The following is a 17,598-nucleotide window of genomic DNA, read 5'->3' as shown; positions in this document are numbered from 1 at the left end:
CGTGCCCATACAAAAAGATCTTTAATGAGAACATTAAATGAGAGGAAACTTAAATTCCTGGGCCATGTTATCAGAAAGGGAGAAATAGAATACCTTACATTACAAGGCTGTATTCCTGGGAAACGTGGAAGTGGAAGGCAAAGAAGAAAACGTATGGACACTGTGAAAGAACTTAACAGATCTAAGTGTGCGAGATATCACTGACACTGCGAGGGATCATTCAATGTGGAGAGCCGTGATCACCCAAGCGTGGAGCGCGCAAGGCACATGAAGAAGAAGCTGTTGAATTTCCTTCATCCTGTTTGAGACTCTATATTTCCTGTAACTTCTGTTTCCTGTCTGGCTTTCAGTTTGGGTGTTGGATTATTATTGTCACATACTGAGATAAGATGGAAAACTTTGTTTTGTATGCCCTCCAGGCAGATCATTTCAAAATAAAACTACATTAAGATAGTCCAAATGGAAAAACAACTGAATGTGGAATTTAGTGTTACAGTAACAAAAGATCCAGTCCAGGCAAGCAGTATGGTGTAAGGGCCACATTGAGGTAGATTTTAAATTCAAGAGTCCATCTTTATCACAGAAGAATCTTACGGCGGCAGGTTTATGTGTATCTTCTACCCAGTGGAAGGGGGCAGACAAGACAGTGACCAGGGTGAAAGGGGTCTATTTTGTTTACTTTCCCAGGACAGTAGGTAGGGAGAGAAGGCTTGTTTCTGTGGCAGAATGAACTGCAATTTGTTGTGTAGGGCAGAGCAATAAAAATATGCCATATGCTCCTCATTGTTTTTATATAATTGAGATATCTCTTGATGCACAACTTTGTTTCGATTGCTGGCTTTGCCTTTCACCCTCACAGAAGAATATCAACTTTCATCTTATTATTTCACTGTTATCTTGTATGTAGACTTGGGTTAGGAGCAGCTACTGGGAAATCATCCTCTCTCCCCTTCAGAAATTTAAACCTTTACCCTTTCCAATAGCTACCTTGAACTAAGGTCACTATATCTAAAACTGGTTGCCTTTTGCCACATCAACCATTATATTCAGAGAATATAGGTTTGTGCAGCTCAGGGAAGAGTCCTGTCTGCCCACCTTATCCATGATATCCAGTCGGTCTGTATTGTTTTATGTCTTTCCTACACTTGTCTAGCCGCCTTTTAAACATTGTAATTTTCTTTTTCTGATGGCTCATTCCAGATATTCACCAGCTCTTTGTATGGAAAAATTGGCTGCACATGTTTCCTTTGAATTTCTCCTTTTTCACCTTAGATTTAGCCCTCTGCCAGACTCTTCCCTTGAAAATAATTCTGAACACTTACCCTATCTATATGCCTCATAATTTTATAAACCTCCGATCATCCCTCAGTCTCACATTGCAGTGAGAATAATAACATCCTATTCAATCTCTCCTTCTACAGCCCTCTATTCCAGCAACATTCTGAGTGAATCTCTTCTGCGCTGTTGCTGCTTTCTGTTCTGTGTGCTTTGAAGACCAGATCTGTACAAAATATTCTAAATGTGGTTAAACCGATGCTTTATAGTTGCAGTATGACATTCCAACTCTTGCAGTCAGTGCCTTGTAAGAGTTGGCATGCATCCCAAAGTCTTTCTGTATGTCAGTATCCTAATGCCCCTGCCATTTAATAATATTAAGTCCTGTGCTACTGCTGATGAGAGTACTGGCTGAAAAAGCTTCCTGGGTACTTGCATCTTGAAACCTAGGTGTGACTGCCTCCCTGTACCTGTCTACCAACCTGCTGACCTCCGGAATGTAGTTCAAGTTTCTTGTAAGGAGTTCCAGCTAAATGCACTTCTCACAGGTATAGTCATTAGGGACATGATTTCCCACGTCCCTGGTTTCCCATGTACTGGAAGAGGAGCATACCACATCTTGACTGCTATTTCCACTGCTTTAACTGTTGCATTAAGAAAGGCAATCTTATTTGATCCTCAGCATATCCTCCCAGACCAATTATGGGCCATTTTCAAATGTGCTGCTCTTAAGGATCTTGGTAAGTGAAACTTAGCTGAAGTTCCTGAGGCCTACCAAATTGAAGCTGTTGTGCTTCTCGCTCCAAGTCCAGTCTCCTCATAAGTGAAACTTTCTGGCATGGATTCCATTCTAATTAATATTAAAGAATCTCTTGTACTTTGTCTTGGATGTACTTTTAGTGACTGCTTTCACAAATCTAGAAGAGTGACAGTGTCTTGTCACTCATTAGAGCAACACTTTTTTTTGACAATCAGCTTGGTGATTTTGCAGTTTTTTCCTCTAAATGGTAACTTTCTGCTTTTTTAACAGGCAGCTGTATTTTTTGGAGGCTTGTCAATCAAAAAGGATGAAGACATCTTGAAAAAGAATTGCCCTCATATTGTTGTAGGAACACCAGGACGAATCCTAGCCCTCACGCGTAATAAGTCGCTCAGTTTGAAATACGTCAAGCACTTTGTATTAGATGAGTGTGATAAGATGTTGGAGCAACTTGGTTAGTGAAGTATTTTTTTTCCCTGAAATGATAAATATTATATGAAGTTTTCTTATTAGCAATAAGTTGACATTTTCTCAGATAATCAGACCTTATTTCTGCTGTTTAATCATGATTGAAAATGGACAAAGTAGTTTTTCTAGAATACATTCCATATTTTATATAACCAAGATGATAGCATGTGATGATATATGTATAAATATCCCATTAGTTTACCCATTTCCTTTTGTCATCGTCTTCTTGGAAGATCTACTGTGTCTATAAGTAGTAGAATTCAAGAATTACTTCCTTGCTTCGGAAAATTATTGTACATACTTTATTTAAGCGAAAACAATTAACATCTACCCTTCCAAAGCATTAGGTTAAGATTTATTGGGGAAGCAACTGAGGTCGATTGATTAATTCATTCAGGTGCCTTGAAGTTCGGCGTGGGCGATCATGTCTCTCCATCCATTACGGTCCCTGACCTTCCGAATTGTAATTGTTGCCTCCCCTGTTTCTAACCATGATATTATTCCATCTATCGTTTTCTTCTGTCTGCCTCTGCTTTTACTTTCCAGTTGTAACTAAATGTTGTAATGTCTCTCTTCGCATGATGTGTCCAAAAAATTTTGATTGCTGTTTCCCGATTTTTTTAAAGTAATGTACATTTTGTTTTCATTCTCTGTAGAACTTCTTCTTTGGTTATCCTGTCTGTATATGATATGTATAGCATTCTTCTGAGGAACCACATCTCCGCTGCATTGATTCTTTTTTCCTTTGCATTTGTGATGGTCCATGACTCGCAGCCATATAGGAAGAATGTAGCAGCTGAGAGTTCTAATGCGGATGTCAATTGCTATTTTCTTGTTCATTAGGATGTTCCTCATTTCTGTAAATGCTGTTCTTGCCATGGTTATTCTTGCTTTTATGTCTGTTTCGCATTTGCCATCAGATGTTACCCATGATCCGAGGTACTTGAAGTTGTGAACTTGTTTCAGGATTTCATTTCCCAATACGATCCTACAGTTTGGGATATCAGGTTTCTTTGATATTACCATTACTTCAGTTTTCCTTTTGTTTAAGGTTAGGCCAAGTCTTTTGCTCTCTGGGTTGATGGTAGATACCAGTTTCTGTAAATTTACTTCACTGTTTGCTGTCAGTACTGTATCACCCGCATAGCGGAGGTTGTTGATATTGTATCCTCCTATACTTATTCCAGGTGGGTCTTGTATGGTTCTCATGATGTTCTCACTGTACAGGGAGAACAGGTCTGGTGATAGAACACAACCCTGTCTGACTCCTCGCTTTATTGGCTGATATTCACCAATCTCGTTGTCTATCCGTATGGCTGCACTTTGTTGCCAGTAGAGATTCCTGATTATTCTTAGATCTTTTCTGTCGATATTAATATCTCGAAGAATTTTCGTGATGACTTGGTGTTTCACTGTGTCAAAGACTTTTGTGTAGTCAATGAAACAGAAGTATAGGTCTTGTTGTACTTCTATTGACCTTTTGATAATATTCCTGAGAATATAAGTGGCGTTTGATGTTCCCTTGCCTTTGACAAAGCCGCACTGTTCTTCACCGATCTCTGGTTTAATTTTATTTCTTATTCTGAGCTTGATGATTTTAAGTAGAATTTTTGAGGTGGCTCATTAAACTAATTGTTCTATGTTGTCCACACTCTGTTGCATCTGGTTTCTTTGGCAGTGCAATGAATACTGTCTTTAAAAGATCTTCTGGTACTTTGCCACTTGTATATTCTATTCAATAAGATTAATTTCTCTACACCAAAATTTTCTAGCGCCTCATACAGTTCAACCGGAATGTTATCTGGTCCTGATGATTTCCCCTTTTGCATTTTCTTCATAGCATGTTCCACTTCTTTAAGTATTGCTGGGCCCTCGTTGCCAATATCAAAGTTGTCCTCTCGGTCTTTGTCATCATATAGGTCTTTGATGTATTCTGACCATCTTGGCATTATTTTTCCTTTTTCCATAATTGTAGAGCCGTCTTTTGCTTTTATACATCCTGTTGTTGCCCTGCTTTTCTTCCGATTTGTGACCTCTTTGATCTCGTCGTGCATACGTTTGCTGTTGGTCTTCTGCAATTGTTCTATTCACTCACATTTGTCCTTAAGCCACTTCTCTTTTGCTTCCTTGCACTTGCTTGTTATTTGTGCATGCAAGGATACATAGGCTTTTTCGTTTTCGTTACATTTTCTTTTTTGTTCCATAAGATTCAGAATTTCTTCTGTCGTCCATTTCTTTTTAGCTTTGTTCTGTTGTTTGGGAATCACCTCTTGATTAGGTTGATTAGTTTTGGATTAATAAGGACAATAATTAGGCAATGATCTGCGCCTGTTTCCTATCTAAAAATGAGTTCTCTTCAGGAAAGGAACACCCCTGGAAGCATTACGTAATTTTAACTAACTGGAGGAGCCATGTTATTGTAACTAGGAAGAGTGGTCAGTCTGACAAGTGAAGTAATATACAAGGGCAGATGTTTAAAAACTTCAGTGAGTATATTGATATGAAGTGATTCCTGGAATATTGTATGCAGTGGGAACGGATGCAGATTATGGAATGGTGTTCTTTTAAAAAAATATTGGTAGTCTTACTGATTTTTGGAAGGCATTTTCTTGGCTTTAGAATCTGTCACTCATGATCTCAAGATATGGTGCAACTCTGGAACTGAGGGAAGCTTCTTTCACTCCAGGACTTTCAAATTCAGAGTCAATAAAGGAGAAATCATCAGCAAATTTGGATATAATCAAATGGTAGTTTGAATTCTTTGAGGATGTGATAGTGTTGGTAGACACACAGTCAAAAGATATTTGACAAGGTGCCATGTTTTGGAAGCTGTTAATGTAACTTAAGAGTCCATCGTATCAGAAGAGGGCATAGGAGTCATAGAGCATGGAAGCAGGCAGCTCGGCCCATTGGCACCCATTCATAATTACATTTTCCAGCCTACTGTTCTTAGACATAGCCTTAATGCTGTCAGAGACTCTGCTTCTGTACTCCATTAGGCAGTGTATTTCAGGTACTTGCCATTCTGTAGGTGAAAATTGTTCCTTTCAGATCTCCTCTCCATCTGTGCAGTTTGCCCTAAATCTGACCTTACAGGTACTCCTAGTTTTAATGCATCTCAGTCTCTCCCCATAGCAGGAACAGCTTAGCATGGATTATAAACTGCTTGTCATGCAGTAAGTGGTTGTAATAAATAGGACTTTCAGGCTTAGTGCATCCTTTTCAGTGGAGTGCCTCAGGGATCAGTTCTTGGTCATTGACTGATTTCAGTTCACATTAATAACCCAGAAGGTAACAAGATACTGTACGTAGACTGAATTATTGGACAAAAACTATAGATAGGGTTTATTATGGATAAACCCTATTAAGTGTTGTTCAGTACTTTGGCAAGAGGAAACAGTGGGTGGATTATTATCTAAATGGAGAGAAACTGCAAATGAGTGAAATTGTGGTATTTTGGCCTTAACAGCATAGGGATTGGAGAATAGAAATATTTTGTGACCATTGTACAGGATCTTGGTGGGGCCACACCTGGAATAGTGTATAATTTTTGTCCCCTTAAAGCAGAATATACGAACCAAAAGAGATTCACCAGACTGGGATCCCAGAGAAATAGCACCTGCCTTTACCTGTCTGCCCCTAATTCAGATTCTACATGCATGATGACCTTAGTCAGAAATCAGCTGAGATCGGAATTTCAGAATTAAGGCATTTTTTTTTTTTGACTTTGTCCAAATCAATCATGGATTAACTTGTATGTTTATGTAGATTGAGTGTAAGAACTTCTTGCCTGAAGCTTCCATTAATATACAGATTGACTGATTAATGGTGTTCTTAGCTTTGCTGTAGGAGCATTGTGTTGCAGACATTGACATTTTTGCTCTTGTTTGTTTGCAGACATGCGTAGAGATGTCCAGGATATTTTCCGTCTAACTCCTCATGAAAAGCAGGTTATGATGTTCAGCGCCACCCTAAGCAAGGAGATCCGTCCCGTCTGCCGCAAGTTCATGCAGGATGTAATTATTCATCTTTCTTACCACTACCCTCAAGTTTTTGATGAGCCACCATCAAAGTTGCTTGTATTCCTAAGAGTCAAGCAAGGCCTAATCTGGAATGGAATGGAACGGCACGGTGCTCCTCCTTGAAGCTGAACGCCACACAGTCGTACCCTTTGCAAGATTTCGTTTTCACCAACTAGCTGTAGATAGCACAGTTTAGGCTTAGGGGCCTCAAGCTTATGCCCATCCCGTGTATCTCCAGAAATGCTCATGGTGGGAGAGATCAAAAGCATGTTTTTGTGACAGACTCAGCCATATTTCAGTCTGTTAATAACTAGTAGAGTTATATTCAGCCAAGTTTAGTTATGCAGGCTTCCCACAACTTTCCACAGAAGTTAGTTGCGATTTCCGGAAGATCAACGGTTTCGGGTGCAGACAGTGAAGCCATCACATTAGCTCATTCTTCCTGATAAAAATCACTAAACGATAGTGCAGTTGAAAGGTGTTCCATCACAGCCATGCTCACACCACTCAGTCAGCAGTTAGTTGCATTGTCTGGAAGATGGTGCTCTTGGTCACAAGTTCTAGTTTAGTGCTGTAGCAGTATCCTGTTTATCTGCAGCCTCCAGAAGACCAGCATGTTTGGGGTGAAGCAGATTTTAAAAAAAAGTTGGTCAATGCCCTGGTTTTATATATTCTGAAGAGAGATGTAATTTTAGTATCTTCAGAAGTGATACCTGCCGTCGTCGAATGGAAGAAGATATTCCTTTATCGCTAGGGTGCGATTGGTGGCCAGCGCAAACGGTAGCCGCTGGTGGTTAATCATGTTATCTATCCAATGGACTGGTTCATCCATTGTGCTGCTGACCTTGAGACCTGCAACGGTCAAGGATGGCTGCAAGAGGACTCCACCACCTTCAACACAGCTTTACAAAGTTCCATTTCTTAATGTGGAATGGTTTGTATGCAACACACTGTAATGAGGTGACTGTTGGCATAATTGCAGACTCCTGCAATCAATGAAAGCAGATTTTAAAACCATAAAGCAGCTTAATTATGTCATGTGCCTTGAATGGCTGATTGGCCAGTGGGCTTTACATTTGGAATGTGGTATTGTGACAGCATGCTACATATAAAGTGGGATTTTGGAGTTCAGTTTTCCATGAGTTGAATATGGGTTGTTTGGTACTTGTGGTTAAAGCTAAAGATTTTTGTGAACCCAGTGTATTAATTTCTAACTTGATTTGACCAGCATTTTTATGCCCGTTACTGGGTGCCAAATTGATTTTTGTTGTAAAGAAATCCAGAGGATAGTGCAAAAAAAGAGGTAAATTTTTGTCAAACCAAAGACTGGATATTGTGCAGTAAATTGATAAATTTTGTAACTAAGCACAAAAGAATGAAATCCTTCCAACCTCGTTATTTTTAACAGGGCGGCGCGATAACATGATTAGCACAATGCTTTACAATACAGTGCGATCCGATTTCATTTCCCAACACTGCCTGTAAGGCGTTCTTCCCGTGACTGCATGGGTTTCCTCCGGGTGCTCTGGTTTCTACCCACGGTCCAAAGATGTACCAGTTGGTAGGTTAATTGGTCATGGTAAATTGTCCCATGGTTAGGCTAGGGTTAAATCGGTGGGTTGCTGTGCAGTGTGGCTTGAAGGGTTGGGAGGGCTTATCCATAAATCACATTACGTGACTATTCTATTACTGTGTGCCTTACATTTGTCCATCTTCTATTTTACTTTTGTTGAAAATGGCCATCTTTAATCTCGCATGTAAGAACACAAGCTGGTTTGAGAAGTTTGGTGTAAAATCAATGAAGAAAATTTGGCTTACACCTCTACGTTTCCCATTTTCCAAATATTTATCTGCATTTCAAAGTTCCTTTCTGCTAACTTAATGCATTTCATCACAACAGCTTGCTAGATTTGTTCCTTTCTGTGTTTGTCAGGTTGCCTTGCATCTGTCCTCTATAGTCCACCTGTCATGGTCTGCATGACCTTTATAGCTTTTTACTGCGCTTCATTCTGTTTGCATTTTAGTTTTTTCAGTATGAGATCTTTTGGTCTGCCTCTGTTTCTTTGGTATCTGCCTATATTGTGCTTTTACCCGAATTTGCTGCTGCTGGAGCTGTTTCATGTGAAGCAAATGTTCATGCCCTCATCACGGCCACTCATCATGAGTAAACTGAATGATTTTATGGTGTGTTAGTAGTAGGATCTTAATTATACTACACAATTTATGAACAGCAGTGTTATGACTGCCTGCTTACAGCTGGTTACAGAATATTGGATGTAGTCTTTTTCAGTTGGCTATTGATATTTTGCTATTGCTATCCATCTGCTTGTGCTTTGCTTGGTTTTAACTTGGTTATTCTGTTGTATCTCTGGTTTTAGTTGAAGTCCACTGATAGAATATAGATAGCATTTGCATATAGGCTTACACTCTCAGATTTGCACTTACCACAAGTACCAAACAATGCTGCACTAGACCAGTAGTTCCAGCTTTAAAAGGGGAAGGTGGGTGGAAAGGAATGACAACTCATGGACAGTTACTTATGATGGGTGTTGGTAATTTGACTCGCATGATACCGGCAACCTCATAGCATGGGGAGCCCTGGTATGAGTAGTTTGTCTGGAAATGCAGTCAGTAATTGGGAGGGTGAGGTTCTTTTTGCTGGCAGTTTTAAATGATGTGCATGTATATATTTCTGTTCATCTAGTGGCAGATGGCCTGAGATTAAAATTCATGGTTCCACATTACGGAGACCTATGCCAGCATTTTGAAATTCATGCCACTGATGGGGTGTGTGTAATTTGAAGGCTTTGCTAGATTATATATCAAACATTCGTTACGAAGTTAATTGTGAAATAGGTTTTAATGTTCAAACGTTCATTTAAAAAACCTTTCTAACTATAGTGCTTAAGTGAAAATAGACACATCCTCCAGTGAGTTGGAAATTTTAAATTTGCGAGTGGACTGTTCCTTGCATGGTTGTTTGAAATTCTAGCTGGATATTTTTTGGGTAAGACTGTGACAAAATTGACAGTTTTTAGTGATCAAGTAATTTGACAAAGTCAGTGTGGTGGGTGTTTACATGGACTTCAGCAAGGCCTTTGATGTTCTAAATCATTAATGTTCATCTGCGTTAATGATTTAGAAGCGAATGCAAGTGGGGTGGGTGGTGAAGAAGTTTGCCGAAGGTAACAAGATCTAGATCGACTGAGGAAGTGGGCAGTGGAATGTTAAGTGTGCAGTTTGGCAAGTTAAGCCAATTCAGGGAATACATGGAGAGTGGTGGGACCTTGGGAGTGCTACTAAACAGATATTAGGATACAAGTGCATAGTTCCAGCACAGTTAGACTAAGTGGTGGAGAGGTATATGATGTCCTTGTTTTTGTTGGCCAAGAAGCTGAGACATGATGCAGTTGTACAGATCATTGATTAGGCCAAACTTGGAGCATTGTATGCAGTTCAGATTGCCACACAGTAGGTAGGGCGTGACGTAAGGATGCAGAAAAGATTCACAAGAATCTAGCCAGGGCTGGAGGGTTGAGTTAAAAAGAGATAAAAAGAAAAAAAGACAGATTGGGATTGATTTCCCTGCTGGATTGGCAGCTGAGGAGTCACTGAATAGAGGTTTATAAAATTATGAAGGGTAGATAGCCACAGCCTTTATTTCAGGGTAAGACTGTCTAAGAGAGGAAAGATTTTAAAGTGGAATCGAGTGGCAACTTTTTCCACTCAATGGGTGGTTGCTACAAGGACTGAGCTGATGGGATTTGGTAGAAGTGGGTACATTTGGACAGACACAAAATAGAAAAGGTTTGGAGGGTAATATAGACCATAAGACCATAAGACAAAGAAGCAGAAGCAGGCCATTCGGCCCATCGAGTCTGCTCCGCCATTTTATCTTGAGCTGATCCATTTTATCCTATTTAGTCCCAATGCCCCGCCTTCTCACCATAACCTTTGATGCCTTGGCTACTCAGATACCTATCAATCTCTGCCTTAAATACACCCAATGACTTGGCCTCCACTGCTGCCCGTGGCAACAAATTCCATAGATTCACCACCCTCTGACTAAAAAAATTTTTTCGCATTTCTGTTCTGAAAGGGCGCCCTTCAATCCTGAAGTCATGCCCTCTCGTACTAGACTCCCCCATCATGGGAAACAACTTTGCCACATCCACTCTGTCCATTCCTTTTAACATTCGAAATGTTTCTATGAAGTCTCCCCTCATTCTTCTAAACTCCAAGGAATACAGGCCAAGAGCGGACAAACGTTCCTCATATGTTAACCCTCTCATTCCCGGAATCATTCTAGTGAATCTTCTCTGTACTCTCTCCAACGTCAGCACATCCTTTCTTAAATAAGGAGACCAAAACTGCCCACAGTACTCCAAGTGAGGTCTCACCAGCGCCTTATAGAGCCTCAACATCACATCCCTGCTCCTATACTCTATTCCTCTAGAAATGAATGCCAACATTGCATTCGCCTTCTTCACTACCGAATCAACCTGGAGGTTAACTTTAAGGGAATCCTGCACGAGGACTCCCAAGTCCCGTTACATCTCAGAACTTTGAATTCTTTCCCCATTTAAATAATAGTCTGCCCGTTTATTTTTTCTGCCAAGTGCATAACCGTACACTTTCCAACATTGTACTTCATTTGCCACTTCTCTGCCCATTCTTCCAATCTATCTAAGTCTCTCTGCAGACTCTCCGTTTCCTCAGCACTACCGGCCCCTCCACCTGTCTTCGTATTGTCAGCAAACTTAGCCACAAAGCCATCTATTCCATAATCCAAATCATTGATGTACAATGTAAAAAGAAGCGGCCCCAACACTGTAGGTGGCTATCTTGGGAAGATGGGTGAGTCAGGCCTTTTTCTGTGCTGTGTAACTACGAATTTCAGTGAGCTAAGCATTGAGCAGTCTATTTCTTGTTCCAAGTTTGCATCTTCGACTGGGAATAAGTTTGTGGTCTGCTTTGAGAAGTTGGGCTTTATTTTTGTGTTAGTGTAGTGTAGAAATTGATACAAATCTTGTAACTTTGTACATTTACAAATGCCTTAGAAGGTTGCAAGCAGCATTCTTCACCTCCCTTCTCTGATCCTAGTCCCTCTGTGTGCTGCCAGTTATATGTTCCTTTATGCAGTGTCTCAGGTGTAATATTTCCCACTTCAGTCATTTGGTTTCTGTTGGCCACTTGTCAGCCCAACTGCCCAGACCTTCAGTTCTAAAACATTCCTCCTCACTTAAACACAGCCAGTTCTAATACAAGTACACTTTATCATGTGTCACATACGTTTAAGTCCAAATGATTATTAAGGTGCATAATAAAAATCAAAGCCCACGAGTATTACCTTTCATTTCACAGAAACACCTGCCGACGTATTGTTGAGCCGTATTGGATCAGGTGCCATTCTCCCTTGTGTCATATGGTTTTTCACTTTCTGAGCAGACTGTCAAGGTCTTGTCAGAAGCCTAACGATCATCCATGATCAATACTGGCCATGTTGCTTTCATTGGCCCCCTTTATCATTTAAAAGTTGGCTCCCTCGGACCTTACCTTGACATACCCATGCTGACTGACCTTGTTTTCCAGTCCTGATGAAGGGTCTTAGCTGTTCATTTTCCTTCCTCGATGCTGCCTGGCTTGCTGAGTTCCTCCAGCATTTTGCCTGTTAAAATGCTGGAGGAACTCAACAGGTAAGGCAGCATCTGGGGAGGGAAAGGGACAGTAAATATTCTGGTCAAGGCGTTTCATCTGGACTATCAAAATGAAGACTTGCCCCTTTCCCTCTTTTTTTAAATTAAAAAGTGATATGACATTAGCAGTCCTCCAATCCTCTGGCATCAATTTTGTTGCTAGGAGGAGTTGGAAAAAAATGCTTAAACTTAAGAAGCTTTCTCCCTTGTTGCTTTTAACAGCCCCTATTATACTTACCATTTTTCTTATAAAGGCAGCAGGTCTATGGGAGGAGATGGTATAGGTGGGTGGGCCTGTTGATGCCCAAGCATCTGCTGCAGCTGCAAATATAGCTGTTGGGTTGGCAGTACCTGGAAATATTTTCATGAAGATGACTCAGGTGCATGAAGTTTGCCTGTTTTGGTAAAAGCTGTGCTTTAAATAGTGATTACACTGTTGGCACACTGCAGTAGACACTTGAGCTTTAACAACAGTGCATGGAGAGGAGGTGGGGTTAGAGCTCTGAAATTATGGGGCAGTGGCCAGTGTGGAAAATCTGAGGTGCAGGACAGGAGATACATGCAGACTGTAGCTGAACTTGGGATGCTAATCATTGTAAAATAATGGCCTTCAGGTAGAGATGGAATTATAGCTGTTTATCGGACTGTGGAGTTGTAGATCTGAATTAGTAGGTAGATTGGGTTTTCCTCGTTTGATTTCTGAACTAATAATTCCAGCCCTGGTACTGCTGTCACATTAGTATTGTTTGTGGCTGAGCTAGCTTTAACATTTCATTCTTTCAGGGCTGGCTTATTAAAGGATGCAGGAAAGTATCACTGAACTTAGATCGGGGTATATTGGTAGCTAGTTGAAGGCTGCATTTATAACATCGGATTGTCAATATTGGTTAATAAGTCAGATTGGTAAATACTCCCAAGAAGTAGAGCAAGTTGCATGTGAAATGTTACATCTTTCTGGTTTTTTTTTCTCTTTAGCCCATGGAGGTGTTTGTTGACGATGAAACTAAGCTGACACTTCACGGATTGCAGCAATATTATGTTAAACTAAAGGACAATGAGAAGAACCGAAAGTTGTTTGATTTACTTGATGTCCTGGAATTTAATCAGGTGAGATGCTCTGGACTGGCTGAGACTTGGGGAAGCTTACTTTGCTCAGAGGATGCATACAGAACTTGGCCATTGCCCTCTTTCTAATAAGGCTTTGAATTTGACACTGGTGAGGGTGGTGGTTATATGTCTGATCTCGGATGCCCAGTGTCTGAGAGTTTTGATATATTTTAAAGAGAGGACAGAAAAGTGGCACAGAAGAACCCATAGGAACATTTGTCAGTTTTTTAAACCTGTTTTTTTTCTACAATGAGACGTTGGGTAATCTAAAATCCATCTGTTTGCTATTTTGATTTAACTAATATTTGTAAATCTGCATTTTGAAATTCTTTTCTCCATACCCATGAGAGTTACCAGTTTGCAGTTTTGTGAAGGCAAAGGCTTCCTAACATCACCTCTAGTTTCATGATATGGTCATCAATACTGGGCTCTGTCAGCGTGGGCCTGTTTCTTCACCGGTGAAAGCCCAGTTCATTTAAAATAATGCCCATTACGTCACTGGTGATAAATGATCTCACCAACAAGCTGAGAAAAGGTCGCTTAAATACCTGAGCTTTTCTTTTGCCAAATGTCTGGTTGGTAGGAAGTTCGGTGTTTTGTCCATTAGTCTTGATCCAGGAGCCAGTTTTAGATTGTGGCATCTTTCAGCCCTGGTTACTATTAAGAGGAAATTAAGTTTTAATGCAGTGACTCATTCTTACATGCACAGCTCTCACACAGTAGGAGCTCTTTTTTTCCCTCATGCTGCCACTAGGTATAAAAGAAGTACATAGTGTTGGGACCTACCTGCTTTTTTCTCAACATTCAGCTTGGTGGTAAAGTACTGTGAACAGGATAGTCCTCAAGGCCTTGATGCACATTTAACGCTGGTATTCCTTGCAGGTGGTGATCTTTGTAAAGTCAGTCCAGCGCTGTGTGGCATTGGCACAGCTGCTTGTGGAACAGAACTTCCCAGCCATCGCCATTCATAGAGGGATGGCACAGGAGGAGAGGTCAGTATCGCCGAGTGGTGGCTCAGAACTATCCTTTAGTTCTTCTGATGATTTAATATTTGTGAAGTCAACGTGCCTCAGAGGCTTATCTTCCCATTCTTCATCCCCATCCCATTTGCCTATCTTGTTATTTGCAGGTTGTCACGATATCAGCAGTTCAAGGATTTTCAGAGGCGTATCTTGGTGGCAACAAACTTGTTTGGCCGTGGTATGGACATTGAACGAGTGAACATTGTCTTCAATTATGACATGCCTGAGGACTCTGACACATACCTCCACAGGGTGAGAATGCCACACAGTAAACCCCAGACTGATGAGCTGCTTTGTATGTTTATGTCTGTTTACAAATTATATCATTAGCCATTTTCTGTGCTGTATTTTGCACTATTTTCTATGTAGCGCAGCCCTTTGTATTTGTTATCCACCTGATGGCTGTCTTGGATTCAAAGATGCGAAAGCATGTGGTTGGAAGCAAAAAGTGTTAGATGTGTCAATATTATGGGGGAGCCAGGAGAAGAATTGGTACTTGACCAGCAAGTCTGTGGCTGTATAGTTACTGGTAGTGATTCTGCTGTATGAGACAGGAAGTGGCAGAGGAAGGAAGCTTGTTGCCCCTCTCAAACCTCAGTGTCCTTTACTTTCCAGTTGTTTGAGAACTTCTTTCTCAGGACTTAGTGTGTTGTGTGCACTGGAGACTGGTGTCATGAGAATCTTGGAATTTGGGTCTGGGGTGTCCTGGGTTGATAAGTCAGCATCTTTGTGGGAAGGAGAGAATAGAGGAGCGGGGGAGAGATGGTGATTAGTGATCCTGCTGCCTTTGTCATCTTTAAGGGTATGTTCTGTTTGTGCTCTTCTGTGTATTTAAAAATGTAAATTCATGTTGGGCTTCATAGGTGAAGCATTAACATTGATAAACTCTCTGCAGGTTGCACGTGCTGGTAGATTTGGTACGAAGGGTTTGGCCATTACCTTTGTGTCTGATGAAACTGATGCTAAAGTTCTGAATGACGTACAGGATCGATTTGAAGTGAATGTTGCTGAGCTGCCAGATGAAATCGACATTTCTACTTACAGTATGTATTAAGCTTCAATTTTTTTTCTGCTTGCCCTTGCACAATATTGAGCTTTAAAAGGATTTGGAGAGAAGCAAGGCAAAATTGTTTTGGGGAAAGAATATACTGTGATGGACACAATTGGGGCACTGAAGTTACAATAAGGGCAAAGTCCAACAAATTTGTATGTTATTTTTCTCACATCAAGTCAGTGGGACGAGCAGCACTAACTTGGATTGGCATTTGGTTCAGCATAGGCTGAAAGGCCTATTTCTGTGCTCGATAAGTGATTTCTGTGTAATATGAGACATGTCTGCATCAGTTTGCATGGTTGTTTCCCAGGTGGGTAAATATTTGGCAGTGTGCTAGTCTCATCTGGTACATCAAATTTAGCTCTTCCTCCTGGTTGTACTGTGCAACTGTTTGAGAGCAGTAACTCTTCCCAAGGCTACAATTTTGACAACGTGGTTACGTGTGAGGCACACTAAGTGTTGTTTGTAACCAGGGGCTCATCTGCAGTGACTTCTCTTCCACTGTCAGCACGACTCATTCTCATAGCTTCCTCAATGCACTTTCAGATGTGTATGATCAAGACTGCATGCCAAGAGGACTGGGAGCACTAATGCTTGTAACAGACATTAGGTTGTTGGGTTCATAATTTTATTCTGCAAGGTTAAAAAGTGTGCATTCCTAAATCGGCAGAACTGTCCTTTTACACTTCATGAATGTCATCCAGCCCAGCCTCTAGCTCAATTCATTTATTGAAGCCTTCACTACTGCCCTATAATCTCTAAACTTCACAGTAGAGTGGTAGAGGTCTGTCCTGTTTCAGGATGGAGAAAGTGGGTGGTGAATGTGAGCCAGGCCCAACTTTTTAAATAGTTTATTTTGTCTTCAGTGGGCAGGTGGTGTTGAGGTAGAGTTTGGCTTTTCAGTGACATTTGAAAACTAAAGATGGTCAATAGGAAGAGTGATTATCCCAGGTGGTCATTAAATTAACTTTGAAATGTAAAACAGATCTAGACAGTGAGTAGTTGGCCTGAGATCGGGGTCTCCTTGCTCAGATGTCTGAAGCTGTGTGATGTTCCACAGCAGCTGAAGCTTCTGAGTAATGAGAATTTCTGTAGTGTCTCGAAATAGTTCATGAACTGCCAAGTTGTCCATTGCCAGTCAATCCTCTAGAAGGAATGGCCTGTAGTAATGCAGCAGTTCTCGGGACAGGAACATCACACACAATGGCTATATTATCCATGTTAATGTCGCTCGAGAGCTGAAAACCATTTGGGGATTTCTAACATCACGTGAAGGTGGATAGGACCTCAGTATAGCATTGAATTCAGGACTGTCACGATTCCTAATATATCGTGCCCATCCCAAAATATGCTCTGAAAGGATTCATGTCTTGATCATATTTGATCATTAGCATTGAAATAGTGGGTTTTTGAATTCTTGGCTCGGGCATAGTTTTCAGGAGGTGAATTAGATTTTATTCTCTGGTTTGATATTAAGTATGTTGGTGTATGTTCATTAAGAATGTTTATGCTAATTTTCTTTCAGTTGAACAAAGCCGATAGTCCGTGCCAGCAAGGCCTGAAAACGTCCCATGGAAGCTTATTGCAGTTGATCGGTGGTCGTCTGTCTACAAGATGGGAAGATGACTTTTAAGATTTGTTTTGTCAATAACCTTTTTTAAAAAGTTTCATGAATTGAAATTTGTTTGGAAGAATTGAAGCTTTTATACAATCTGTTTTAATTTGTATATTGCTCTTTCTGCCTGTCTACCTAAACGTGGTTTGCTGGTTAATAAATTAGTTCAGTTTTTAAAAATATCTACAGGTCTGTGTGTTTATATTATAGATTATTCAGCAGTGATCACTTATAGATGTAGTACAAGTAGTAAATTAGCCGAGGTGACAGGAAGGGTCAGAATGAAGTGTGAATCGGTCTCCTGTTTGGTGAGCTGCTTTATCATGGGAACCAGTTCTGGGGCCTTTTTGTAGAGATATTGGAGAGAGGCACTGCACCTGTGGTTGCTAAATTTACTGATCACACAAAGGTGTACAGAAAATGTTGAGATGCCAAGAGAATTTAAAAATAAAGCTTAAAACTAATGAGGTGAAACTTCAAGGATTGTGTGTTGAATGCTTACTGTAGAAGCAGTCTGAGTATTACTTAGGGTAGTAGCTGTTAGATTCTTGATCAAACAGGGGGGTAAATAGGTACTCC

At 40.6% G+C, this 17,598-nt stretch overlaps 1 protein-coding gene across 2 annotated transcripts in view; it reads left to right on the top strand.

The window, feature by feature from the left end:
• The window catches only part of LOC134339250 (spliceosome RNA helicase DDX39B-like), a 28,859-nt gene extending 11,664 nt beyond the window's left edge, over positions 1-17,195 (top strand). For both annotated transcript variants that reach the window (XM_063035600.1, XM_063035599.1), the window contains exons 5-11: positions 2,306-2,489; positions 6,401-6,519; positions 13,197-13,328; positions 14,211-14,320; positions 14,458-14,602; positions 15,246-15,393; positions 16,930-17,195. In XM_063035600.1, coding sequence (XP_062891670.1) covers positions 2,306-2,489; positions 6,401-6,519; positions 13,197-13,328; positions 14,211-14,320; positions 14,458-14,602; positions 15,246-15,393; positions 16,930-16,946 — 855 coding nt within the window. In that variant the 3' untranslated portion in view covers positions 16,947-17,195. The remainder of the gene's footprint in view (positions 1-2,305; positions 2,490-6,400; positions 6,520-13,196; positions 13,329-14,210; positions 14,321-14,457; positions 14,603-15,245; positions 15,394-16,929) is intronic.
• Positions 17,196-17,598: the final 403 nt, after the last annotated feature.

This window comes from Mobula hypostoma, chromosome 29, assembly GCF_963921235.1.
Source record: "Mobula hypostoma chromosome 29, sMobHyp1.1, whole genome shotgun sequence".
Lineage (NCBI taxonomy): Eukaryota > Metazoa > Chordata > Chondrichthyes > Myliobatiformes > Myliobatidae > Mobula > Mobula hypostoma.
This window is presented reverse-complemented; position numbering and strand designations above follow the sequence as displayed.